The sequence below is a fragment of the Erythrolamprus reginae genome, chromosome Z (assembly GCF_031021105.1).
Source record: "Erythrolamprus reginae isolate rEryReg1 chromosome Z, rEryReg1.hap1, whole genome shotgun sequence".
NCBI classification, from domain to species: Eukaryota; Metazoa; Chordata; class Lepidosauria; order Squamata; family Dipsadidae; genus Erythrolamprus; species Erythrolamprus reginae.
The window spans coordinates 120,492,545-120,520,138 of record NC_091963.1 but is presented as its reverse complement, the minus strand read 5'-3'; the positions used below and the strand labels follow the sequence as shown (position 1 = coordinate 120,520,138).

Below are 27,594 nucleotides of genomic sequence, written 5' to 3'. Positions count from 1 at the left end.
ACTTTGAAACTTCAACAGTGTTAAGAAGCGTACAGAGTGACCCCTGAGTTATCAAGGATGCACATGCGCAAAGGAAATGTGAAATTCCAGCAGATGTCCAGCAGATATTCAGGAGATATGAGTATTGGTTCAATCATACAAGCCAAAGAGTATAAATAATGTTTACTTTAGCAAATATCATGGTCAAGTTAAACAGTCCAGTCATGCACAGTCAAATCTGTCAATATCTCTCAGTACATTGATAATATAACAAGACTTATTTGTACAGCTTACAAATACATAAACTATCGTCGAACACACTGTTCTTACTACAGCAATCACAATTAATCAGCACTAACAGAGAAATACAGAGACAGAGAGATCAGAGATCAAACAGCGAGAATGAATCACGCTTCTGGCTCCCTCTTATGGCAATCTGCATCACTAACTCTTAAAGCCATAATACTTTAATACATACAAGCATTCATTGTTAGCTTGTTTATACATTGCCAACCCCAATTGTTATGCACAGCGCAGTAACAAACAGCACAGCAATTTAGGTCTGGAAGACATCTAAGGGGTCATCTAGTCCAACCCCATGCTGTAACAGGAAACCTTACATTGTCTACATTATTTTGATGCCTCTAATAGAGAGGAAAATTACCAGAAAGAAGGATATTACTAGGATAAGGCTGCATGCAGAGGAAGGCAGAGATAGTCCTTGACTTATGATCATAATTGACCCCAAAAATTTGGTTGCTAAGCAAGAGTGAATATGCAAACTAGGGAAGTACATCTGAAGGAATGTGTAATATTCTAATGTACAGAAGTTAGGGTACAGAAGTTAGGCTGTGGCAGAAAGTAGACTCTGGAGGTGTTTTTCCAAATGCAGTAAATGAGGTTGAATATTCACTGCTGAAAAAAATTAAGGGAACACTCAAAGAATAAATCCTAGATCTGAATGAATGAAATATTCTCATTGAATACTTTGTTCTGTACAAAATTGAATGTGCTGACAACATGTAAAATTGACAACATGTAAAATTGATTATCAATCAGTGTTGTTTCCTAAGTGGACAATTTGATTTCACAGACATTTGATTTACTTGGAGTTATATTGTGTTATTTAAAGTGTTTCCTTTATTTTTTTGAGCATTTATATAATTGTAGAAGAAGTGGGGGGGATGTGTGTGAGGTGGACATACACATACAGCACATATAATAGATGATGTTTTTGTGTGCGCGCCTGTGTAATATGTATATACATATATGGCATATATATACATAGGCTTAAATAGTATATTTTAGATATTCAGTAGTACTAAATAAAGAGACAGGGAAATTGTATTTTGTTGATGTCTTTGAAGTGAGGAGAAGCAACCCTAACCCTTGATGTGAAGTTGACCACATTTAAATATTTTAGAGTTCTGCCTTGCTGATAAACAGATTGGAAGTTACTTAATTTGATTTGCCTATTGTTAAGAGATGGGTTTTGGGATGAAGAAGACATGAAGAGATATGGAATTTACACTTGTCATAAACACAAACTTGTCATAAAGCTGCTTTTGGGGAGGCTGCTTTCTTGAACCCTTTTCAAAAAAATTTAGCAAGTACTTTTAGTTTTTTTAAAAAACCTTAATGAAATTATGTTTTTTTTAAAAAACCAAGAAATGACTAGCGCTCCAAGCAAAGCTCGGAAAACCAGCCAGCAACAAATTCAGCAATTTCAAGACAAGTGTAATTATATTCCAGTGCAACCATCCCATCATGGATTGAGACACCACATTTTGAAACATTTATAATGGAATCAATGGTCTGTCTTCTTCACTCTAACAGTCAGTCCATGAGAAAAAAAATTCTGTTCTTACAGTCTCAGACCTAAGATAACACCAATCACAAGTGCTCCTTAGGAGGCCCCCTTCACTGCCATTGAAGCTCTGGAGAATGGAAGAGGAGAAGGAGGGATCTGGATGCTGCGGTGTTTCCTGTTCCACCTTCTTGTCTAAAGTAGTTACATCGTGCTATTGCACACACACTAATCAGTGCCTTCTGTATTACTTAAATCAAGACCTTGGGACAAAATTGAGCTAACACTGCTCACAGTCACTCATGCCCTCATTACCTCGAGGCTCGACTACTGTAATGCTCTCTACATGGGGCTACCTTTGAAAAGTGTTCGGAAACTTCAGATCGTGCAGAATGCAGCTGTGAGAGCAATCATGGTCTTTCCTAAATATGCCCATGTCACACCAACACTCCGCAGTCTGCATTGGTTGCCGATCAGTTTCCGGTCACAATTCAAAGTGTTGGTTATGACCTATAAAGCCCTTCATGGCACTGGGCCAGATTATCTCAGGGACCGCCTTCTGCTGCACGAATCCCAGCGACCAGTTAGGTCCCACAGAGTGGGCCTTCTCCGGGTCCTGTCAACTAAACAATTTCGGTTGGCGGGGCCCAGGGGAAGAGCCTTCTCTGTGGTGGCCCCGGCCCTCTGGAACCAACTCCCCCCAGAGATTAGAATAGCCCCCACCCTCCTTGCCTTTCGTAAGCTCCTCAAAGCCCACCTCTGCCGTCAGACATGGGGGAACTAAGATAATCTTTTCCCCTAGGCTTCTACAATTTATGCATAGTATGTTTGTATGTATGATTGGTTTTATAACAAGGGTTTTTAGCTGTTTTTAGTATTGGCTTTTTACATTCTGTTTTTGTCACTGTTATTAGCCGCCCCGAGTCCACGGAGAGGGGCGGCATCCAAGGCTGTTGGGGCCTGGATGGGTGTCAACAGACTCAAGCTCAACCCGGATAAGACGGAGTGGCTGTGGGTTTTGCCTCCCAAGGACAATTCCATCTGTCCGTCCATTACCCTGGGGGGGGAATCATTGACCCCCTCAGAGAGGGTCCGCAACTTGGGCGTCCTCCTCGATCCACAGCTCACATTAGAACAACATCTTTCAGCTGTGGCGAGGGGGGCGTTTGCCCAGGTTCGCCTGGTGCACCAGTTGCGGCCCTATCTGGACCGGGACTCATTGCTCACAGTCACTCATGCCCTCATCACCTCGAGGTTCGACTACTGTAATGCTCTCTACATGGGGCTACCTTTGAAAAGTGTTCGGAAACTTCAGATCGTGCAAAATGCAGCTGCGAGAGCAGTCATGGGCCTACCTAGATATGCCCATGTTTCACCATCACTCCGCAGTCTGCATTGGCTGCCGATCAATTTCCGGTCACAATTCAAAGTGTTGGTTATGACCTTTAAAGCCCTTCATGGCATCGGACCAGAATATCTCCGAGACCGCCTCCTGCCGCACGAATCCCAGCGACCGATTAGGTCCCACAGAGTGGGCCTTCTCCGGGTTCCGTCAACTAAACAATGTCAGTTGGCGGGCCCCAGGGGAAGAGCCTTCTCTGTGGCGGCACCGGCCCTCTGGAACGAACTCCCCCCGGAGATTAGGACTGCCCCTGCTCTTCCTGCCTTCCGTAAACTCCTTAAAACCCACCTTTGCCGTCAGGCATGGGGGAACTGAAACATCTCCCCCTGGGCACGTTTAATTTATGCATGGTATGTCTGTGTGTGTGTCTGTTAGCATATGGGGTTTTTAATATTTAAACATTTTAAACTTGTCTGATTACCCATGATTTGTTTCTACATGTTGTGAGCCGCCCCGAGTCTTCGGAGAGGGGCGGCATACAAATCTAAGTAATAAAATAAATAAATAAATAAATAAATAAATAAATAAATAAATAAATAAACACCAAATATATTTATCATTGTTTCTACTTGAGATGAATCATAAAGACCTTTATCCTGGGTTCCCTTTTACATATGGATTTCACGCAAAGTTTCTTTGATATCAATACACTTTTCCTGTCTCCAGCCAGAGATTACTGAACATGGCAGCTGCAAAATAAGTTTTCGGCAGCCATCTTCTTTTTCTCTTTTTTATTAATTAGATTTCTATGCCGCCCTATTCCTCAGATTCAGGGCGGCTTATGTTTTATGAGGCATGGATTTCAATTTTTTAAGGTATGAATATGAAAAACATACCATGTTTTCCCCAAGGTATATAAGACATACCTTGTCTTATATTTTTTTGAACCCTGAAATAAGTGCTTGTCCTCATTACCATGATTGGGCTTATTATCAGGAGAGGTCTTATTTTTGAGGAAACAGGATAAAAAGTACTGTATACTGGGCCCAGCAGAAATTAGGAAACAGGTTATTTCCAGCCTTCACAGGGCCTCCGGGGGGCAGGGGAAGTTGTTTTTGCCCTCACAAGGCATTGAATTATGGTGTGGACTCTCGCGCATGCACAATAGCATGCGCCCACACTCTTTCGGCACCTGAGGGAAAAAAAGGTTCACCATCACTGCTCTAAGACCTACCATCTGTTAGGTCTGAAAGAAGCAGAGAAGGGAACATTAATTTTTGCTAATGAAGCTGCAGCAATTTAAATCAGCAGCAATCAATTACATAACTGAGGGAGTTTAGAGCCTTGGGCTAATGAAAGATTACAAGGAATATGAGCTGCAGGGCCTAAGATAAACCTATAGTGGAATCCATTGCTTATAGATGTTGTGGACTCTGCTGTATCTGAGTCTGCTCCTAGGATCTTTCTTTAAGATTCTCAGAAGCATAGTAGACACAATATTCATTTGATACATAAAAATACAACAGACACTTTCTTTGCACTACTTCCTATGCCTAGTATTTCTTTTCTGGATGACGGTAATGATATAATGATGATACATAATCAGAGCATATAGGAAATTGAAAAAATATTGATACATCTCCAAAAGAAAAAAATACATGTAGCTCAATATTGAGCTGTAGAGTCATGTTCTTTGAATTTGAATTTCCATACAGAATTTGTTATCTTGTAGGAAACCACACTGCATCTTTGGACAAACTACAAAGTACTCTGGAGAGCAGCATAAAGAGGAATGGGATACAATTTGCAGCATTTTCCTGTAGGAAATGCAGAGGTTAACATGGATGTTTGAAGATGATTTCAGTTCAGCTTGTTTGCAATGCAGCTCTGATAGGTCAGCTTGTCACAAGGCTTCCAAGAAAGTGATAGGAAGTGACAGGTTGAGGAAGCCAGCAGCTCCTCCTCCTACATGGCCCCTACCCTGCCAGTCTAATCCATTGCCATCAGCGTATTCCTGACCCACATTTAGGCTCTCCTGCTGCGTTGCCCTGGTAACTGGCCCAATTTAAAGCAACAAGCATGCGCTGAAAGCTTGTGAGAACCCTCTATGGGCTGTTTTACAGTTGAACTGATGAAGCTTCCTGTCCAACTAATTTTGTTTGTTAGCATGGCCGCTGTACATTGCACAGAGCATCTGCTTTTAGAATGGGAATCCCCATTCATTATGATTTTCACGGGGAGAAATATGGGGTGAATTTTTCAGTCCAAATCTTTTCTTCTTTTTCTTCTTCTTGCATTTTGGCACTTGCCACATGTAGGCTTTTTCTGTAGTGCTTTCAAGGCAGGACCTTGTGATCCTGCTGCAAAGACTGACTCTGAAGGACTGTCATCAACTTTAAAGCATCTGTTCTCACCGGTTTTATAAAGAGCGTGAGGCAATTTCTACACGGGGCTAATGTTTGAAAACTTCAGATCGTGCAGAATGCAGCTGCGAGAGCAATCATCGGCTTTCCCAAATATGCCCATGTTACACCAACACTCCGCAGTCTGCATTGGTTGCCGATCAGTCTCCAGTCACAATTCAAAGTGTTGGTTATGACTTATAAAGCCCTTCATGGCACCGGACCAGATTACCTCAGGGACCGCCTTCTGCTGCACGAATCCCAGCGACCGGTTAGGTCCCACAGAGTGGATCTTCTCCGGGTCCCGTCAACTAAGCAATGTCGCCTGGCGGGACCAAGGGGAAGAGCCTTCTCTGTGGCGGCCCTCTGGAACCAACTCCCCCCAGAGATTAGAACTGCCCCCACCCTCCTTGCCTTTCGTAAGCAACTTAAAACCCACCTCTGCCGCCAGGCATGTGGGAATTGAGATCCTCTTTCCCCCTAGGCCTTTACAATTCTATGCATGGTATGTATGTATGTATGTTTGGTTTTTATATTAATGGGTTTTTAATCATTTCTAATATCAGATTACTATTGTACAGTTTTATTGTCGCTGTTAGCCGCCCCGAGTCTCCGGAGAGGGGCGGCATACAAATCAAATAAATAAATAAATGAATGAATGAATGAATGAATGAATGAATGAATGAATGAATGAATAAATAAATAAATAAATAAATATCCCCCATTTTGGACTCATGAGAAATGAAGACTAAAACTTTGGGAGCTCAGCATTAGCCACACTAATGGGAGAAATCGGGACAAATAACTAAGTTGAGACAGACTTTCCTAGGAGAAACCAGACGTTGGATCTATTTTTAAAGAGTTTAAAATCTATTATTACTGTATATACACAATCATGTGAAATCACAACTGCCACTTCCTTAAGTGGTGTCATATTTCATTCATACCGAGTTCTTGCCAGGAACCTGGGATGTTGTAACAGATCAGCATTGGAAGTGTGGATCAAGACAGTAGCTTTTTGTAATTACTTTTTGTAGTTGTCAATGCCTAGATTTTCTAAATGAAGTGCCTTCCAAATTTTTTGACATGGCACCAATAACCACTGAGACCATCACAGCCAGTGTATACCATAGTCATTCCATTTGATTTTAAGATCTTAATACTTTGTGATCTTCTCAAAATCTTTGTCATTATTACGATTCTCAGCTGTAGCCAGTTCCCTGCCAGGGTCTCCCATATACTGTAAAACTCATGTCAATTTGAGCTATAAATTTCAATCTAGCTAGCCATGCTTCAAAATTCTTGAATTATCCTGAATGTTGTTTGCAGAATTTTATTTAAAACAGGAACAACTTTAAACAAGTAGAAAATATGAAAGAGGAGTATCCTAAACATTTCCTTGTTACCATATGGTGATTTATAATACCTTATTAACAGGAAACATTTCAGACTGGAAATCAGAAATGAGCTACACACACAAACTCAGGTTTAAAAGCTGTTTCAGTGAGCATATGTGGAATTTGGAAAAAATGCGTGCTTGCTTGCTTATTTGAAATGGTATACGGTTGAACGGGGTTGTACTAGAAGACCTCCAAGGTCCCTTCCAACTGTTATTCTGTTATTTATTCATATGTTTGCTAAACTTCTACAGTGCCCAACTCCAGTGACTCTGTGGCAGAGGGGTGTTCAGGAAGTAAAAATACATAATAATAAACTAAGTAAGATAAAGGAACAAAAAGAGAAACATACACATTACTCAAAATAAGTTGTTAGGGCCTGACTGAGGAAAAACCAGCTGAGAAAACCCATGCAAGACAGAATGGCTATTTATTTAGAATGCTTCTGGGGCTAAATGGTTGGTTGTCCAAAGGGTGGTGTTTCCCACGGAAACTGTTCTTGAGGTTTGAGGGTCTCGAGGCTCTTGCAGGAAAAGTAGGTGAAAGAATAGAATGGAATGGAATGGTATGAAATGGAAAAGAAATGGAACAGAACACAACAGAACAGAACTCTTTATTGGCCAGTGTGAATGGACACACATTTGTCTTTGGTGCATATGCGCTCAGTGTATATAAAAGATAAATGTGTCAAGAATCATGACAGGAAGATCTTTGCTCAATTTTGAGTGGTACATCATTGAATAGAATAGAATTTTATTGGCCAAGTGTGATTGGACACACAAGGAATTTGTCTTGGTGCATATGCTCTCAGTGTACATAAAAGAAAAAGATACATTTGTCAAGAATCATGTGGTATAACATTTATTGATTGTGGCCTTATCTTAAAAAGCGAAAAGATGTTCACACACACCTTTGTCATATCTTGTAAGGTTTATTCTAACTTGGTTTTCTTGAGGTGCCTTTGAAGACTGCACAAAAAAATCAGCTGCCATAAAATACAGCATCCAGGGTTATTATATACAACGTCCTTGTTACAAGGATAACTTTGTAGCAGCTTCATTACAAGAAATAGCATTAGCTACCATTTTACAGCTTGCAAAGAGAGCTATTCTGGAAGATATTGGGAGTCAACAGTTGACTAACCAGATTGTCACCTGACCCTGAAAAATGGAGCTGAGAGAATAACTGGACCAAAGTCACCCAACCAACTTTCATACCTAAAGCGGGACTAGGATTCAGTGTCTTCCACTTTCTAATTGACCTAAACTGGCTGTCTATTGTTTGCATAGAGCCAGGGTGGTGCAGCAGGTAGAGTGCTGTACTGCAGGCCACTGAAGCCAATTGTAGATCTGTAGGTCAGCAGTTCAGATCTCACCACCAGCTCAAGGTTGACTCAGTCTTCCATCCTTCCGAGGTGGGTAAAATGAGGACCCAGATTGTGGGGGCAATATGCTGGCTCTGTTAAAAAGTGCTATTGCTAACATGTTGTAAACTGCCCTGAGTCTAAGGAGAAGGGCAGCATAAAAATTGAATAAATAAATAAATATTTGTTTGTTTATACACTTATATGTTTGCCCAATTCACACAAGGTGACTTTGGATGACTTTATATCATTAAAATCTTGAAACTGCCTTTTCTGTGACACAGTCTTTTCAAGATTAAAGCTGCTATAGCTTTATTTATATACATATAAATAAGTAATTTGATCCCAGCCAAAGACAACCCTATTGCCTGAGTTCAAGAGACTCAAAACTAAATTTTTAGTTTTACCATGTTGTGTGAATTAGACTACGTACAGTGTTTATGGTGAGGGGCAATTATATTGTAAATTGAAAATGATGATTAATCCCATTCTCAGAACCTGGGCATCTTCTTGATATTTAACTATAACCCCAATTTATATAGAGGTTTTGAATAATAGCTCTGTAGTATAAATCAATTTAAGATTCAAGCTGAGTAATCATCTTGTCTAAGCTGCCCTCAATCAGAATGAGATCTTGGGCTTGGTGTTACGGTGTGTTATGCAAGATCAACCACTGTGTGAATTAAGTGGTTTTTTATGTCTTAAATCTAGCCAAAACTAATTTATTCAACAAACCAAGATTGACAACACACAAACCCAGCACATGAGAATATCATTGGATTCTGCCCACTTCTCTTCAGCCATTTGCCCCTCCACAACAGACACCATAAATTACAGTTTGTTTTGATGGGACATGTGGGGAATGGCAGTCCAACACCTGCAGGACGTTGGGAACAGGACATCTAAACTATCTCCACATTGTTTAAAAATGGCTGTGAACATTCTAGATTCCAACTGCCACTCTGGGGCTTTTTGAGATGCATCCAACCATAGCTAAGTTGGGAAAATGGCAGGCATGAGGAATGCAAAGCCCAGGGAGAGGCAGAGAAATAGCAGGGCTCAGTTGGACTGGAATCAAGCCTGAGGCACTTTTGTAGATCCAGAAAGGAAGAATGTAGCCAGTCCCAAAAACAACACAAGAGTTTTGCTGCACAATACTGTACGTGGCTCAATGCTTCCATCACCCCAAATAACCTCGCGTGCAGACAGAAGATGACTATTTGTTATGCCCCCTCTCCTTTTTTTGTTTCCAGAATATAGAAGCTCCTCTATCCCGGTAATTTAAACCGGGCTAAGAAGCTGATATTAGGCAAACATTTAGAAACAGAAGTTTGGACTCAAAGTCCAAAACCTTTAAAAGCACCAAAAAACCCCACTTTAAGGATTTTTGTTTGTTTCCTCCCCCCCCCCTTGATTTTTTTTCCCCATCTACGTAGTATAAAATTTATTTTTCCACATTTCATTTGTTATGTCTTCCTCACAATTACATTTTATATAACATATATCACATATGAATAATTTTAACACTTTAACTTTAATCTTTATTTTTTATTTATTAGATTTGTATGCCACCCCTCTCCGCAAACCATTTTAAAAATTAGCTTGCCTGCTCCCAAATTTGGCTACCAACCACCTTGTTCTAAATTTTCTCAGTGGCCACTGAATAACACAAAGGGGAAGATAACTAGAATGCACGTAAAGACAGTTGGCTGGAACCCTGAACTGGAATGTTCAACCCCCACAATTTCTCCCATTTGTAATCCACCTCCCTATTCTCAAAAATTAAAATAGTTCTGGAAAAGAGTATGTCAGGTTATAGCCCAAATGGAAACAGGTTAGAGGAGGAATCGACTTCAAAAGTAGGTAAATGAAATTGTGCCCTGAGAACTGAGAATGTGTAAAATTAAGAAAATTGGAGTATTTGAAGTAGATGAAAGAAAATGAAATCACTCCAGCTAATCCTGTTAATTATCTACCTCTAAAATATTCATATTGCATAAGGGCAGGGAATGAATACTGTGGTCTCTTCTGCTCTTTTACACACAAAAACTAATAGATGGAGTTTTTCCTGGCATGGAGACAATGTCTCTGTTCATATTTAACCATAGCTTACTCTATTTACTGAAATCTCTGATCCATGAATAATCAGTGACACACTTGGTCTGAGTTCTCAGAGCTGGTAGACTGTTCTATGTTAACTAAATAGTCCTTATGATAACTGGCGACCATTCGAAGTTATAATGGACCACCAAAAGCTATTTATGACTTGATAGCCATGTGTACACACACAGAGTTCCCTAATTATATTTAGGTAACTAGGTCATCTTTATGGTTGTTTGCAATGCTCAATAATAATAATAATAATAATAATAATAATAATAATAATAATAATAATAATAATAATAATAATAATTGCTGCTGCTGTTATTATTATTATTATTATTATTATTATTATTATTATTATTATTATTATTATTATGCTGATTTTCAGCATTTACTTCTGGTTTCCAGTTAAAAAAGAAAATCCCATTGGGTAAAACTAATTCACTTAATGGCCATAAAATTTGCTTAATGACTGCAGCATTCATTTAATCACAACAAACAATGTCAAATAATCAGATGCAGTCACATATCGGCTACAGTGATTTTGAACCATAATTCCCGGCTCAGTTACCATTGTTATGTCAAGAACTATCTGTAAGATTGTCCAGTTATATCAACTGGTCAATGGGCACCCTCTGCTCTTTACAGCAATGGATAGGAAAACACAGAATCCTCCAGGACACCCTTCACATCCTAGACATCTTCTAGATGATTATTTTTCGAACTTGGCATCTTTTAAAATGGACGTCAACTCCTAGAATGTTATTTAAATAATGAAAAGTAGCATTTGACTCATCCTCATTTTTTTAAGTGTTTCTTTCTATCTCCAGTTTGCTGCCAGAGTACAACTTGCAACAAATACAAAAATTATGTTCCTTCGCCTAGAACCATATATGATCCAAATGTTGGTGTTGCAGAATCGGTTTCAAGTCCCATTGTTCTGAATGGAATGTACCTCTGACCCAGCCCCAAAGCTTCAAGTTGTAAATACATGGTATACTTTCCTGTCTTCTGCAATGCACATCATTACCAACCTAAAAACCAAAATATAAGTCATCCCCCCATCTCCGCTGTTTCAGTTCAAACGTGATTCCTCCCACTACAAGACACAACTGCTCACCCATATGTGTTATTTACAGATGAATGTGAAAAACACTGAAACATTGGACTGGTGCATTTATTATTTTTTGAAAGCAGAAATAAGTACTTCAGGAACGGAAAAAAACAATTTTAAAAAATCTGTTAAATTTCATTTCGAGAACATTCTATATATCAAGGGCTATTATCCTTACGTCATTGAGCAATACCTATAACAGGAGAAGAATAGAACTTGGGAAAATCTGGGAAAATACAATAAAATATTTCATTATTATTTTAAAGTGGGCACTTTTAACTGCCTTAGGGTAATGGAAGCTACCAATTCACTAACCCCGTTGTGGGTGTGACAGGAGCTTCACACCTCTGAGAGTTGCAGGGAAAGATTTCCAGGTTTATGTGCTGTTGTTCAATTGTTAGACAAACCAGCAGTATTGTTATCATTGCTTTACCACTTCTTTACCTTTACAGTGTTAAAGAAAAGGGAGAAGAGGCATGCAAAGAACTGCTGGAGACATATCATTCCTGCTTGCGGGCACTGGGCATAGCTCACCCGGATCTAAAAAACGCCCCCTAGGTGAGTGTTGCTATATTGTTTGGACTTCAGGGGTAAAAGTGATAGCATTCAGTGGGAATATGACAACTTGCCACATAGAATAGCTGGGCTATAGGGAATTCATTTAGTCAGAAAGAGGGGATATGCAGCAATTATATTATCTTGGAGGAAAGGGTTTCACTCTTTTCATTTTATTTAAAAGACAAAACATATGAGAAGTGTAGCAGTTATTGCAATGAAACTTTATCTCTTGACTCTGTTTTTAAATGCAAGCTTCCATGATATCAGGGTGCTTAACACGGAAAACAAGCCATAGAATGGATGGAAGTATCAGGAATATGGGAACAATGAAAATCTGTTAGTAGGGAGTTTCTGAAGATAAATAGTAAATAGTGGGGAGGTCTTAACACAGGAAACTTGCTTGACTCCAAACATATTTTCTACACAGGAAGATAAAAAGAGAGGCAAAGGTTTTATCAAGTAGATTTATAAGACATTGTATATTAAAGACATATGGCTCCTGCAAGAGAAAACATTAGCAATCCTTAATCCAAGCTCAGATATTGACACAGGAGCCCCAAAAAACTATAGGAGGAGATATTCTTCCTAAATAATTTGGTTGCCAAATACAGTTGCTGTGTTCAAATAATGTTATATCCAAATAAGCCACATGTACTACTGTATGTGATGACTCAATTTGGACAGCACTGGAAATCAGTGGTTGAGTTCCCACTATATACCGATTATACAGTGGTACCTCTACTTCAGAACTTAATTCGTTTTGTGACCAGGTTCTTAAGTAGAAACGTTCTTAAGTAGAAGCAATTTTTCCCATAGGAATCAATGTAAAAGCAAATGATGCATTCAAACCTATTAGGGAAGAAATAAAAGCTCGGAATTTGGGTGGGAGGAGGAAGAAGAAGAAGAGGAGGAGGAGAGTCGCTGCCGAAGGAAGAAGGTGAGATGAGGGGAATCGAAAAAAATCCAAAACTTTAAGACGTTTTTTTAAAAAAAGAGGGACTTTGAGGCGGCGAGGAGCATACATCTCCAATACACCCGGCGCAAGGCTGCCTCCCATACACTGCCTCCCATACACTGCCTGCTGCTGCTGCTGCTACCTGCTGCCTTTCTTCCCATGCTGAAGGGCTCCCCTCTCCTCTCACTCGCTCACTTTGTAGCCAGCGCCTTTCCTTCACTGTGGTGACTCCTCTGCTGCCCAGAGCAAAGGGAGCATTTCTTTTCTCTGGGTGCTGGCAGAGGTTTATTCCCTGTCCAAGCGCCCAGAGAAAGGAAAATGCTTCATTCGCTCTGGACTGCCAAAGTTTCCTTGAGCGCCACCAAAAGGCTCCTCTGGCAGCCCAGATAGCCGGGATTAAAGGGGGAATGGCAGGAAACTGGACAGGCCTTCATGCCGCTCTCAAATTTCCTGGGAATTTTTTCTGGGCTCGGGTTCTTAAGTAGAAAATGGTTCTTAAGTAGAGGGGGGGAAATTTTGAACACCCAGCTCTTATCTAGAAAAGTTCTTAAGTAGAGGCATTCTTAAGTAGAGGTACCAATGTACTGATATATTGATTACAAGCCACCATACTCCATTTTGCCCTGGTTTGTAGTGTGAATACAATTATTTGCTGAAAGTTCTCCCCATTGCATCCTACCCCACCCATTTGTCAGAAGCAGCATTATATCCCACAGCAATGGGAAAATACACCTATATTACTTTATGATTTTCTATTATCTTTATAGCCTCCAAATCACTGGAATCCCCAGCCAGCCATGTTTCCTTTCCCGTAGGGACTCCAGAATGTTCAACCAACAGAAAGCTCAGCACTGATGCACCATTCTCAGCAGGCACTACAGGAGTTCCCAACTTCAATAAAGCTCCTGTATTTTATTCTGACCGGACATGTTAAATTACTGAGTCATTGCTCTTTATTCCGTTGGAAGTCTTCTGATTTTGGCATAATGTTCCCAGATTTTTGGAAGTCTCACCTTTACCATATTTGCTTTGTGCAGTAGCACTCAAGGGAAAATAAAACCGCAGAAGAGCTTTACATTAAACAGCCTGCTGGAGTCATCCCATGATCGGGCATCCTTCAGAATCACCTCTTCCACCACCCCTGGGACATTCTGGATACTGCACTCCCAAACAATTCAGACCTCAGATGACATTCCACCTTGGATCCTGGGAATCAGAAGCATCCCTCCTCCAAACATAGCAATTAAAAATAAAGACAAGGAAAAAGAAAATCAGCCTCCTTGGATCATTTGCAGAAAGTCATTAGATATAGCAGGTGGACAAAAATGGAAGAGATTCCAAAATTCCTCTCTCCCGTTTGTTTTCTAGAATGAAGCTAGGTTGGGATGGTCTATACACCCCAGGGAACATGTCATATATTCCGCAGGCCTCACAAATTCCCTTCATCTTTTGGTCTTCCCCAATTCCATCTGAAAATTCCCTGGCACAACTGTGTAAACCTTGTTATGGATTCGAGTAAGGCAAAAGCATGCATGCCAGATCAGCCAAATAGCCTCTCATCCAGCAACCTCATTCCACAGGAGATACACAATTTCCTGTGGCATAGCGATAGGCTGGATTCAAGAGAAATCTTCCTCTCTTTCAGCTCTTTTCTGCCTCTGATGTCTCCACACAGCTATCAGGATTGCTGGATTTAACATCCAAATTTATAAAGGGCAAATAAATTCCCTTCCAACAAAGGGCAAAGCTGTCGCTTTACCCTGCTGAAAGGAATCTCACTGCTTAATTTTGCACTGTTTAAGTAGGTATTTCCTCAGCGCTCTCTGCTCCATGTCGAATTTGTAGACATCTTCATTTTGCTTTAACCCACCTATCCTATCTACAACTCACTAACTGGGCCCATCATTTCAAACATAGGTAGAGCATAAGAAGACATTTACAATGGTCTTTATATAGTCCCAGACTCAAAAAGAAATGTATAGAACCAAGCAATCTGCCTACATTTCCCACGTAAAACATGCCCTGCTCCAAAAGTTACCAAATGTACAACAGAGACAAATGAGCAGTGTTGGGACACTTAGAACTACAATGGTCAAGGGGCAGTTTCATTTTGTTCCATTTCAGGGGCAAGAGTAGATGCCAGAGGAACTCTTAGTATAAACTTACAACCTTTATTACAAGAGACAAAGAATCAAGTGTGGAAGCCGGTCTGCCTGCGTACCTGCCTGCCTCCAGCGACGGGGTTTTATATAAAGTTTTGCTGGAAAAAGAATATTAAAGTTCTTGGCCACTTATCAATGGCAGGGACATCACCTATTGTTCCCCCTTCTTGGCCCGCTCCAGCTTACCATCATCACCAAAAGAACGAGAGGTATTAAGAAGGGAATGTCACCCACTCCTGCCCTCCCTCACCTTTGAAAGGAAATTTCCTTTAGATCCCAAGTATTCAGCCTCATGAAAATGGAAGCATTTTCATGATAGGGAAAAAAGAAAAAAATATTTTACCCTATACTTTTGTCAGGTGATGCTGAAAGTCCTTTCAACTTAAAGGGGAATAGAAAAGCACCACGTAGTTTGGTTTAACCCTTATTTCCCCCAATTATGCCACCCGTGGTCAACCCTACACAAGTTTGCAACGCTAGGATTCCCTGCTTGTAATCCTAACACCAAGAGTGGCTGAAGAGCACCCGTGCTTGGGGAAGGCAAGGGAGCTGAGCACTGCTCTTCTAGTCTCGCCGTAGGTTTTTTAACCGCTCCTCCAAATCGGCATCTGCGTCGGCGAGGGCTGCTGAAGCTTCGGCTTTCTTTCCTCCTGCCACACTCAGAGAACCACCCGTGGAAGGCAAGTCTGTGAGGAAGAGAATGAAGTCTGCAACAACCCAATAACACTATTCCCCATCCATTCCTAGTTCTCTACCAAGACTGTGGCATCGGGATTACTCTTATCATGGTTAGGTTAACTGTGGGCAAAATGGGCAAAGATTCTCATATCATATATCATATCATATCATTTCATTCATTCATTCATTCATTCATTCATTCATTCATTTATTTATTAAATTTGTATGCCGCCCCTCTCCGTAGACTCGGGGCGGCTCACAACACAATAAAACAGTTTATGACAAATCTAATAATTTACTATTTTAAATATTTTTAAAAACCCTTTATTAAGCAGACATACATACAAACATACCATACATAAATTGTATAGGCCGGGGGGAGATATCTCAGTTCCCCCGGGCCTATTATGTCAATAATCATAGCATTAACCACACTTATGGATGACCTCTGGCAAGAGCAGAGTGGAAATGGTACATCTTTGCTCCCCTTATCTCTCAATAGCTTTTAATATTATTGATCTTGGCGCTAAGGGCTGAGAGCAGGGGCATGGCATGCTGATGGCCCTTCCAGACACCAGTTCCAGACATAATTGATGAGTGGGAAAATGTCTACCTTAATGCTCTTCCCTACTACTATTTTAACAACTAAACATAGTGCTGGATGAAGTAATTCAGCAGCACATGGTAAGATGCTAATGGGTATCATTAGCACCATATGCTAATGATACCCATCTTTACACCTCCATTCCTGGACAACCAAGTGGTCCTGCGAGAGGTCCTGTCTCAGTGTCAAGAAGGTGCTGGGGATCTGGATGAGGAAGAACAAGCTTCAGCTTAACCCCACCAAGACTCAGTCGCTTTGGATTTTAGGGCTTCTTGGATCCAATGTTTTTTTTCCAGCTTTCAGTCTGGATGGGGTACAGTGCCTCAAACAGAATTGGTGAGAAATCTGGGTGTCCGCTTGGATTCACAGAGCAGGTGGAAGCCATGACCAAGAAAGCTTTTGTAAAAAAATTGTTTAATGCACAAACTGTGCCCTTTTCTGAACCAGGAGGTTCTCTCACAGTCACAATGCCTTGGTCACCTCCCAAATAGATTAAAATAAGGCCTGAAAACTTTCGAGAATTGTTTGTTATTCTTCAGAACAGATGGGGGGGGGGGCACTTTACTAATGATTTTTGCACACATTAGATCTATCCTAAAAGCTCAATTTCCTGCTCTGTCTGCACAAGCTGATTAATCCAAGGAAGTAGGGTGGAAAACCCAGAAGCTATAAGATAGGACTGGACTGTGCATACATGGACCAAGACAGAACCACATAGCAGCACCATTTGAATTGGAGGAAGGAAGGGAAGACTGTCAATTTTTAAAATAAATCTCCCTCTATGTACTTTCAGTGTCTTCTTTCAACATAGATAGCAAACTACTTCATTCTGGGGGGTTTTTTGAATAAAGCAACCAGGATCACATTTTCTACAATTAATTTTACAATTAAGAAATTACATTCATTCCAGAGGGGACCACTGCATTTTTCTCAAGGATTTCCATTTAACTTTAGTTTTAGGGAAAATTTCTGAAATTATAGTATTATGGGGATTAGGGAGTTACAGTACACAAAGTTTAAGAGTCCCAGTCTTACTGGCAATATTATCACTCACCACATATTTTTAATCTTTATTGAAATACCTGTTTTTAAATTATGTGTTGGAATACTATTAACTATTGGATAGTTATTCAGTTATTTTCTGTTACTTTTGTTTGTCTCTATAGAGTGACCATATCCCATCTTGTTTTAAGTGTTTTGAATTTTTATGATAATATATTTTGAACTACCCAGAATCAATTGGTGGATATAATGATAATTTTACCCATCTGGGATTTACAAGAATCATGTGAGTTCTCTCCTATTCGTTCGTTCGTTCACTCAGTCAGTTTCTATAGCTGCTGAATCAAAAATGCCTCTTCCCTTGCTGTACTTCTTTCCTAATTCATGCAAATACTTACTTGACAGCTCATCAGTCAATGTCAGACCTAACTCATCCAACACCTGGGAGACAACAGCATCACTGCGAATGAAAAACAAGAACATGAAATGTACTTGTTTGCTTGGCTAATCCACTACTTCCCTTAAGAGAATCTCAATTCTTATCTCAACTTCAGATTGAATTAAAAGGCTTGGCTTTATTGCGCTCAGATTTCAGGGAGGGATTTGACAGTCAAAAAGCTATCACTTGCCACCTCTTAGATGCCAAACTCTCTTTTCAATATGCAACCCTTACCAGCTTTTCTGTCCCCAGTGCTAATTACCTTTCCTCCTCATCCTCTTCGTCTCCCATTGCATCATCAATAGCATCATTCATCATCTCTTCCTTCATTTCCATGATCTCTGACTGCTTTTCAAACTCCATCATGATCTTCTGAATCTGAGGCAACTTGAGCTAAAGGAAGCAAGAAATAACAATGTTACAAAATCTCAGAAGAGAAATGAAACCCTCACTTGCTTTTAACCTTTTAAAAAAGAATGGAAGGGAATATTTTATTTCTATCATTGCCAATCTCACAAAAAATGACTGTAGGAGGCTTACAAGCAGAAAAGTTAAAACAGTATTGCAATTTTTTTTAATAAAAAAAACCCATAAATAACAAATGTAAAACATAAAAACTTAAAATCCCTCCCTCTAGTTACAGGGTCACTACAGAACTCCAAGGTTTATGAGAGAAACACCTTTTCAAAGCTTTCTGGAAAATTAAGTGTGATAGGGCTAGTCTCACCACATGAGAAGTGATGTTACAGAGGGAAAATTCAGAAGCAGAAAAGGCATTTCTCCTGGGTCCCATGAGATGGAACTCCTTAGCAGGTGAGACCCAGAACATACCTCTTCTTCTGTACCTGATGGGATAGATAGAAGAGACAATCTTTCAAATAACTTTATCCTATGCCAACGTAGGCATTTAAAGGTCAAAAGCGGCACCCCAAGATTACACTCTGTTCTGTAAGCCATCTTAAGACACTCATAACAGTCCACACACATCTGCTATCTGCACCAAATAAAGAGTCCAGATGCTCTTCAAGGCCAGACTGCATTGCAGAAACTATTCTGGAGGTGATCAAGGGATGATGAGCAACAGTGACATCACTAGACTATCAGATTACTGTTACTAACAGACTTTTTTAAAGTATTAATTGACCAAGTGATAGTGAGAATAGTTCACAACAGATTGAATCCAGTCTGAAGAATCCTGTTGAAAAAATAGTTCAGCTGATGAACTGAAAAAAAGTATTTGTAAACTATTATGATACTATAGGTGATACATTCTCTGCATTAGTCAATTTAAAAATGCTTCTGTGCCACATTTTCTGCCTAGCCACTCATAAGATATCACCATTGTCTAGTTCTTCCTATTTAGCAGTTCCAATTTTATTCCCTTTCTGAAAAAACGAACAAAACAGATTTTGCAAGTAGTCCTCATTTAGCAACCACAACTATCAATAAAAAAACCGCTATATTTATGATCTCATATTCATTTTCCTTTGCTTTATAGACCTGCAAAAGTTGTAAATTAGGGGATTGCAAAATAACTTCTTCATTGGTCTTAACTACAAATGGTAACTAAATGAAGCAGCCGCTAAACAAGCACTGCATGGAACATATATTCAAATCCCACACATACTATAAAAAAATAGCTTTTAAAAAGTTGCCTTTTGTCAAGTCAAATTATTTGGCTTCTTAGTTCCAGATGTCTAATCTAACTGACATTGGCTCTCCAGAAGTTTAGGCAAATCAATCTGAAAGTGCAATCTTCTCAGTGATGGGCAGCAGGCAGGACGGGGTGGAACACAGTTCTACCAGCGGAAATGAAGCTGCATGCCCAGCTCCACCTGACTGGCAGCACTTACTTCCGGGATTACCAGTCTTGGGTGGGCTCTCCTTTTTTCCCCTGCTGCATCTGCGCTCCTCGCTTTTTTCCTCTTTCCTGGCCTCGGACGAGCTTCCCTCTCTCCTGCCCAGCACCCCTCCAGCCTCACGCGGCCACCTTTCAAGGCCAGGAATGAGGAAAAAGGAAAAAAGTGATGAGCGCGCAGCAGCAGCAGCTGGAAAAAAGGAGAGCTGAGCTGAGCCACGCCGAAACAGTCTGTGCTGCGGTCTTTTTCCCCTTGCAAAGCCCTCACTCCGCTCGCAGCTGAGATGCAAAGGCATAGTGCAGCAATAATAATCGTGTAACTCTCCCTCGGCTTTCTGATATTTTTAAATTCCCCCTCTCCCACCCTCCTCCTCCTCAGAAAGCGGCAGGGAGACCAGCTGATCTGCACCCGTTCGCCTAGCTACCCAGGAAGGAGAGCAGGCAAACGCAAAGCAAATTGTCACCCCAGCGAGCGACACTGGTGAGGTTGTAAGTCAAGGACTTAACAGTTCACTTGAACGATGATGATCGTTCTAGCCACTCCCACCTGGTCACATGGCTGGCAAGCCACTCCTACCCAGTCACATGACCATCAAGCCACATCCACAAAATAAGCCACACCCACAGTGTGGCAGTAAAAAATTTGGCAGCTCATTACTGGATCTTCTGAATGCAACCAGATGCTTGATCAGTGAGTATTACATAGATCAGGCGTCCCCAAACTATTTACACGGGGGGCCAGTTCACTGTCCCTTGGACTGTTGGAGGGCCGGACTAAAAAAAAAACTATGAACAAATCCCTATGCACACTGCACATGCCTTGTTTTAAAGTAAAAAACAAAATGGGAATGTACTATTTAGAGGGGGGAGAAAATCTGAAATTCATATATGTTTATGTTTTGTTTTTAATTTTCTTTTGTTAACATCTGATTGGCTATACAAGGTTTTCTTGGCTTATAGAAAAATGTATAAAGAACGAAGGAAGCACTTTGGCATAATGGCTAATAAGTTAGAAATATAATTGGTGTTGCACTTTTTGAAGTAACATTAAGGAGGGAATTTAATTAAAAGAAAATGAATGTAACTGGATAACAAAATTAGAAAAAAAAAACCTTTTGCAACATTTTTGATGATTGATACTAGTTACTAACAAAATACCGCATTTTATTCATGGAAAATTAGATGGTACACTGTGTTGTTTGAATGTATGTCGAGAGAAAAATTTAAAAAAAAATACCCCCCCAAAAAACAGTCCTTCCTTCCTGTCCCTCTATTCATTTCATTCTTCCTTCCTTGTTCCCATTTCTCCTTCTTTCCTTCCTTCCTTCCCTCCTTCATTCCTCTCCAATTCTCCTTCCCTCCCTCTCTTTCCCTTTTCTTTCTTTCTCTCTTTCTTTTCCCTGTGCTCTTGTCACTCACTGGCGGGCCGGATAAATGGCCTCAGTGGGCCGCCTGTGGCCCATGGGCCATAGTTTGGGGACCACTGATATAGATTAAAAAGGAGTAGTTCAAAAAGACTACTGCGGCTCACCCACCTGTCTGTTCATGGTAGCCATGGCTTTGGTGACACCTTTCATTGCCTGAGCCATGGAATTGTTTGATTTGAGTGTCTGTATTTTAAGGGACACAGCTTGGATGTTAGCCCGCATCATGATGAATTTCTTTACATAGCGCCTTGTTCGCACCAGGTCTTTAGCCATGATTTTCACAGCATCCTAAGATGAGAGAACCAAGTTAGGAAGCAGATACATAGATTTTCTTCTGATGATTTTCAAAAATCATATTTGCCCTTTCTTTCCAGACTCACCATCTGTCCTTGCTTGGCCATTTTCTTGATGTCAGCAATGATTTTTTTCTCCTGGGTCTCCAGCTTCTGCCGCTCACGGTCTAATTCTCGCATGGCACGGTTCAGAGCCCGCTGATTTTGCCGTAGCATCTCCTCTGGGGTCTTCCGGCGCCCAAATAATAGATCCATCCTGGCAGAAAATGAGTCAGCCTACAACTTTTGAGAAACAGGAAGATGCAGAAATATAAAACACACAAGTATCTTTGAATAAAAAGTACAAGGTTTGGCTAATACATCAATAAACTCTAATTTATTCAAATATATATAGTCAAAGATCAAAATCGCCAATTGGATCACTAAAATTATATTCAAAGTTTCGTGCTAAGTATACTGCAATTTAAGAGTGAGAACTACCTAGACCTAGAGAATGAAGACAGAAACATTCACTGTTCTGAGAGACAAACAATTCTCTCTGTATGTGTTACTTCTAGCCAGAGTTCTTTGCAGCAGTTTTTATATCAACTTTCTTATTTCTCTAACTATGTATCGAAACGTCTAAAGAACTACAAAAAAACCTGTTCACTATTCAAAACCTTGTGTTATATTGTATTGTATTACATTGTATTTTATACTTTATGAATTATGTTAGACTTTATTTAATTACATAGAAACATAGAAGATTGACGGCAGAAAAAAACATCATGATCCATCTAGTCTGCCCTTATACTATTTCCTGTATTTTATCTTAGGATGGATATATGTTTATCCCAGGCATGTTTAAATTCAGTTACTGTGGATTTACCAAGCACGTCTGCTGGATTACAATTTACATCAGTTATTCTCAATCTTTTCTTCACCACAGATCCCCTTTATATACTTTTTGTGGTCATAGACCATGGTCACAGACCCCTAAGACTTAACTCAAAATTTAAATCATAACATTTCTTCAAGCCTTCCCAGACCCCACTCTGATGACATTGCACCGATTCTCAGGGGGAGAATCTCAACCATAGAGGGAGAATCTCAACCATAGGGGGATAATCACTGCTCTACATTATACACTCTTCAATATCTTATTTAATATTCATAACACATTATCTTCTCTGTAGTTTGCTGCTACAGTTAACAGTAGAACTGTTATTCATTGAGCAAATAAAAATGATCCGAATTAAGAAAAATCATTTATATTGTAAGAAAATAGGCATAAGAATGAGATGACAAGTCCAGCTTAAGTTCCTGGCTAATTCAACCAGACTTATTCACTTATATTTTGAAATGCACTGTTATTTAAAGAACAACCTATACTTCTGAAGAAAAATCCCTTTATGGCAATTGGTCACTCTTCCATATCGCTACCAACTCCAAAACACAATCTGAATATGTGTATACTTACTGTTACTTCTGTCAGAAAAATTTAAAAATAGGACACAGCTTGTTTAGTTATAAGCAAAAAATGAAAATGCAATCCTTCCCTAAGAAACAAAATAATAGTTGCTGTTTCAGAGCACTTTTTCTCAACCCAGATACCCTCCAAAAGTATGAATATGTTGGATAGGAATTCTTGGTGGAGGGGGTCCACTCATCCATATTTGGGTGGGCAAAGACCAAACTTCCTATAATCTGTCATATTTCTATATAAGTAAAAGTAAGCAATCTACATGTATTGGACACAAGCCTAAAATAGAACCATTCTAGTGAAACGATGGAAAAAGCCAAATGGAATTGCATTTTTAATTATTCTCATTTGATTTCTAAAGATCAGAAGTCACAATCTGGAAAATATTGAGAACCTACCTGTCATAAATTAGATAGCATTAGATACAGGTTAAAGGGCTCAGTGATTGAGCTAAAATAATGTAAATATATAAACCTAGCAAAGATCGGTTTGAACTCTCTTTTCTTTTCCATATAAATATATTTAATATAAAGGTATCTATGTAAAAGCTTTGGGTTAAGAGATATAACTATCATGATGGAAATGTGGAACACACCTCAGGTGTTCTAATATGGCTGAAATACAACACTTAGCATCAGTCATCAATAGGTAAGCTAGAAAAGAATAGAAGTGAGAGTTGTTAAGCAACTTTCAGGTGGCTACATCTTTGTCATCGAGAATATCCATCCAAATAAGTTACTGTACAAGTCTACTACTAATAATTACTAAAAATTGTGGCTTGCCAATCAGTCAATGTGGAAATCTTCAAGTCCTTCAATTATCTTCAGAAACTGAAGCTAGGAAAAAACTAAAGCTAACAAAAAAAAGCTAGCACTATCATTTACACATCAGTAGTATATGTATATGTTTCTTAATTGTTTTTAATAGATGGCTTCAATATTTACAATGGTTTCATCTTTGTTGTGAGCCGCCCAGAGTCCTCTGGGAGTTGGGCAGTATACAAATTTAATAAAACAAAGAAATAAATACGATAAGCATCAGCTACTCCATCATAGACAAAGCAAATAATTATAAAGAGAATCAAACCAAAACCAAACCATTTTCCACTTTGACCAAAACAAATTTAAACAATGAAACTGCCTTGGCTATGAAGCTTTTGACTACAAATATTGAGCTAGGTTACTTTACTTTAACAGGCTGCACGTTTATTTTTCAGAGGGCTGAGTGGCATATAAATGTAATAAATTATTATAACAAACTACCCGAGTATTGAAAAAGCATTATTCCTTACCCAACAGTTAGCATATGCATTCAATACATCATTCCAAATAAATACCAGTCATAAAGACATCCAATGTAACAAACAAATGGAAACCTTTACGGTAATCTTCCAAAACCAGCCAGTATTCCGGATGCGCTCTCCCACCCACCGCTCTTCACCACTGGTGATGATAGGGAAAATAGTCCGTCACAGCTGAAGGATAGACTAGATGAGCTTACTTTATATAGCACGGCAAAAATAGGACTAGCAATATAAAGCGAAGAAGCAAAGTCGCCTAGTTGACACAGGTCTGTGCCTAAGGGAGGTGATGGTGGAAAGCAGGAAGTACTAGCAAGGAGAAAAGCGCAAACACAATTCTAAATAGATATAATTTTAATGACAAAGGAGAATAACGGTGGAAAAGAAGAGGAAGAGCAGAAAAGGACTTCCCCCCCCCAAAAAAAAATCCAATAAAAGCTTCAGAGACCTGACTCCGAAACTCACCCCCGCCCCCTTCCTAACAATTTACCGAGCAGTCACCTAACACCGTCGCTTCTCCTCGATATTTCCTCTACGCTCTTCTTCCGCCTCAGCCCACTGACGTCACGGGAGTGGCATTTTAACGTCAGGGTCACACGGCTTGGAAAAACCCCGAAGGCCTGCCTGATTTGCGCAGAAAATGGGAGGCGGGGCCGCGAGCGGAAATTAGATAGAGCTAGAAAGAAGGGAAGGGAACGATAAGAGATTAAAGTCTTGTCTGTCCTTGTTGGTACTTCCGGGAATTATTATTTTTTTGTCTCTATGTGTTTGTGTGTGTGTGTGTGTCAACTGAGTTAGAAAAGTACAGATAGGACTCTTCTTCCTTCATAGCTTCTACTCCAAACTGTCCACTAGAGAGAGAGAGAGAGCTAGAGAGACGATGATGGAGAGGAAATGCTACTTTTAATCATCAAAATTGTATACAGTGGTACCTCTACTTAAGAACTTAATTCGTTCTATGGCCAGGTTTTTAAGTAGAAACGTTTGTGTAGGAGCAATTTTTCCCATAGGAATCAATGTAAAAGCAAATAGTGTGCAAACCCATTAGGAAAGAAATAAAAACTCAGAATTTGGATGGGAGGAGGAAGAGGAAGAAAAGGAGGAGGACAGCCGCTATGAAAGGAAGGTGAGGGCAATCCAAAAAAAAATCCAAGGCTTTAAAAAAAAGGGGACTTTGAGGTGGCAAGGAGCAGCACACACCTCAGGGCCTGGCTGCCTCCATACACTGCATCAGAGAGAGAAACCAAGGCAGGCAAGAGGGAGGAACCTCCCACTCTTTTGACCAAAAGGCGGCGGCTGCTGCTGCTACCTGCTTCCTCTTCCTTCCCATGCTGAAGGACTCCTCTCTCCTCTTGCTTGCTCGCTTTGTAGCCAGCGCCTTTCCTTCTCTGTGGTGACTCCTCAGTTTGGCTGAAGCAGTTGATCCGGCTGGGGCGAAGCATCCCCTTTTGCCTTTCTGCATCCAGACACTCTGGGAGGCAACATCGTGCCAGGTGTATGGGAGGCAGCACAAGGGAGTCACCACAGCGAAGTGGTTTATTCCCTCTCCACGCACCCAGAGAAAGGAAAATGCTTCATTCGCTCTGGACTGCCAAAGCCTCCTTAAGCGCCACCAAAAGGCTCCTCTGGCAGCCCAGATGGCCGGGATTAAAGGGGGAATGGCAGGAAACTGGACAGGCCTTCATACCGCTCTCAAATTTCCTGGGAAATTTTTCTGGGCTCAGGTTCTTAAGTAGAAAATGGTTCTTAAGAAGAGGCAAAAAAATCTTGAAGACCCCATTCTTATCTAGAAAAGTTGTTAAGTAGAGGCGTTCTTAGGTAGAGGTACCGCTGTATTTCCTTTTATGTACACTGAGAGCATATGCACCAAAGACAAATTCCTTGTGTGTCCAATCACACTTGATTAATAAGGAATTCTATTCTATTCATCATTCTTGATCACTAGTATCCTCTCTGATGGATGATGAGCAATGAAGGACAGCATTTAGGCTAGAAAAGTTGGGTATTAGCCAGTTTGGTGTAGTGATTTTCTAGGAAGAAAGCAAGAACATTCATTTCTCAAATCCTGCAAAGAAAACTGTACGGACTTTTCCAGGCAGCTGCCAGGAGCCAAGAATGACTTGAAGGCACCTTCAATAATAATAATAATAATTGGTACTACTATCAATGAACTGCTTTCTGAAAGATAATGTACACTTCTTGGTATTTGTCCCATTGGTATTCACATTGCACATAAGTTCAATAAGACCTTTTATAAACTGTGACTTAAGGAACATAATACGTGGCACAAATCCAACTGGATCTACTTTTCAGAGGAATGGGATTTAGACATGTAAGCATAGTAGTGCATGGGAATATAGGAATTTAAATGAAGCTGTCACTCAGCTTTAATAGCAATAAAAATAAAATCTCAAATCAGCAAGCTTAATTTGAATTTTTAGAAACTAAATAACTTAGCCTTTTCTGAGGCCAATATGCAATTTTGTTGATAACCTAGTATGGCTAATTACATTAAAATACTGAACTACAAAATAGCAATTCAGTATTTTAATATTTCTTTTAAAATTTCTCTTCCCCCCCCCCAACTGCCACCTTGAGAGATTGATTGAAATGATAGGTTTAAAATTGTGTTTCTATGATTAAAGGAAAGCCAAAACTCTTTCGTGTTGAAGACAAAAATATTTGGAAGGGTTGAAGATATTCTTTGCACATTCATGTTATTGGTATTCGTCTTCAACTTTTGTAGCTTAGAGATTTAATATCTCCAAATTCAGCAGATAAGGACAGGCAATCTAAAATAAAAACAAATGTTAACACTTTTTCAAATTACAATGCCAGTGTTTAGCCATAGACTGCTGCACATCTTCTTGCTACACTCACCTGTTCTTGTCTGTCACTTTTTCATATTAATACGATGTGTGTTGATTTTTCTGACACAAATATTTTTGCCACAATTTATTTATTTAAGACTTTGATGCATAAAATTGGCAGTCTGCAGAGAGCTTGGCCAGGATTCCTTTCAAAGTTTTGTTCCACAAATCAGTGAGGTAAAATATGAACCTGTCATTTCATCTGATAGTTTACTATATAAAAACATGTTCGATGATCGCACATAGCTGTTCTTCATGGAGTTTTTTTAAAAGGTAAGCAAAAGGTAAGCATGCTTAAATGTAGTTTGTACTTGAAAACTAACTCTGATTAAAAAAAAAACTTAAAAGGGTATACCACCTCTGTAATCCTGTTAATGATGTTACGTGGATTTGTCCATATCATTTCTTTGATGAAATTTTTCTCTCAACTATGCAAAAGGACAAGAATATTGCTTTTCAGTCATTCCTTCACTTGGCCA

General features: G+C 39.8%; 1 protein-coding gene across 5 annotated transcripts; it reads right to left on the bottom strand.

The window, feature by feature from the left end:
• Window positions 1-11,556: 11,556 nt before the first annotated feature.
• On the bottom strand, window positions 11,557-24,848 carry CHMP2A (charged multivesicular body protein 2A). 5 transcript variants are annotated; one of them, XM_070728135.1, is made up of 7 exons: window positions 24,736-24,776; window positions 23,541-23,598; window positions 21,571-21,765; window positions 21,299-21,478; window positions 18,168-18,298; window positions 17,865-17,926; window positions 11,557-15,868 (listed from the first exon to the last, which is right to left on the bottom strand). In XM_070728135.1, the coding sequence occupies exons 3-7, from the start codon at window positions 21,736-21,738 to the stop codon at window positions 15,747-15,749; spliced, it is 663 nt and encodes a 220-aa protein (XP_070584236.1). In that variant the 5' UTR covers window positions 21,739-21,765; window positions 23,541-23,598; window positions 24,736-24,776; the 3' UTR covers window positions 11,557-15,746. The 5 variants fall into 5 exon arrangements, with proteins under 5 accessions (XP_070584236.1, XP_070584235.1, XP_070584234.1 ...); XM_070728134.1 differs by lacking the exon at window positions 23,541-23,598 and having other exon boundaries at window positions 24,747-24,848; XM_070728133.1 differs by lacking the exon at window positions 23,541-23,598 and having other exon boundaries at window positions 24,736-24,828.
• Between the last annotated feature and the right edge of the window lie 2,746 nt (window positions 24,849-27,594).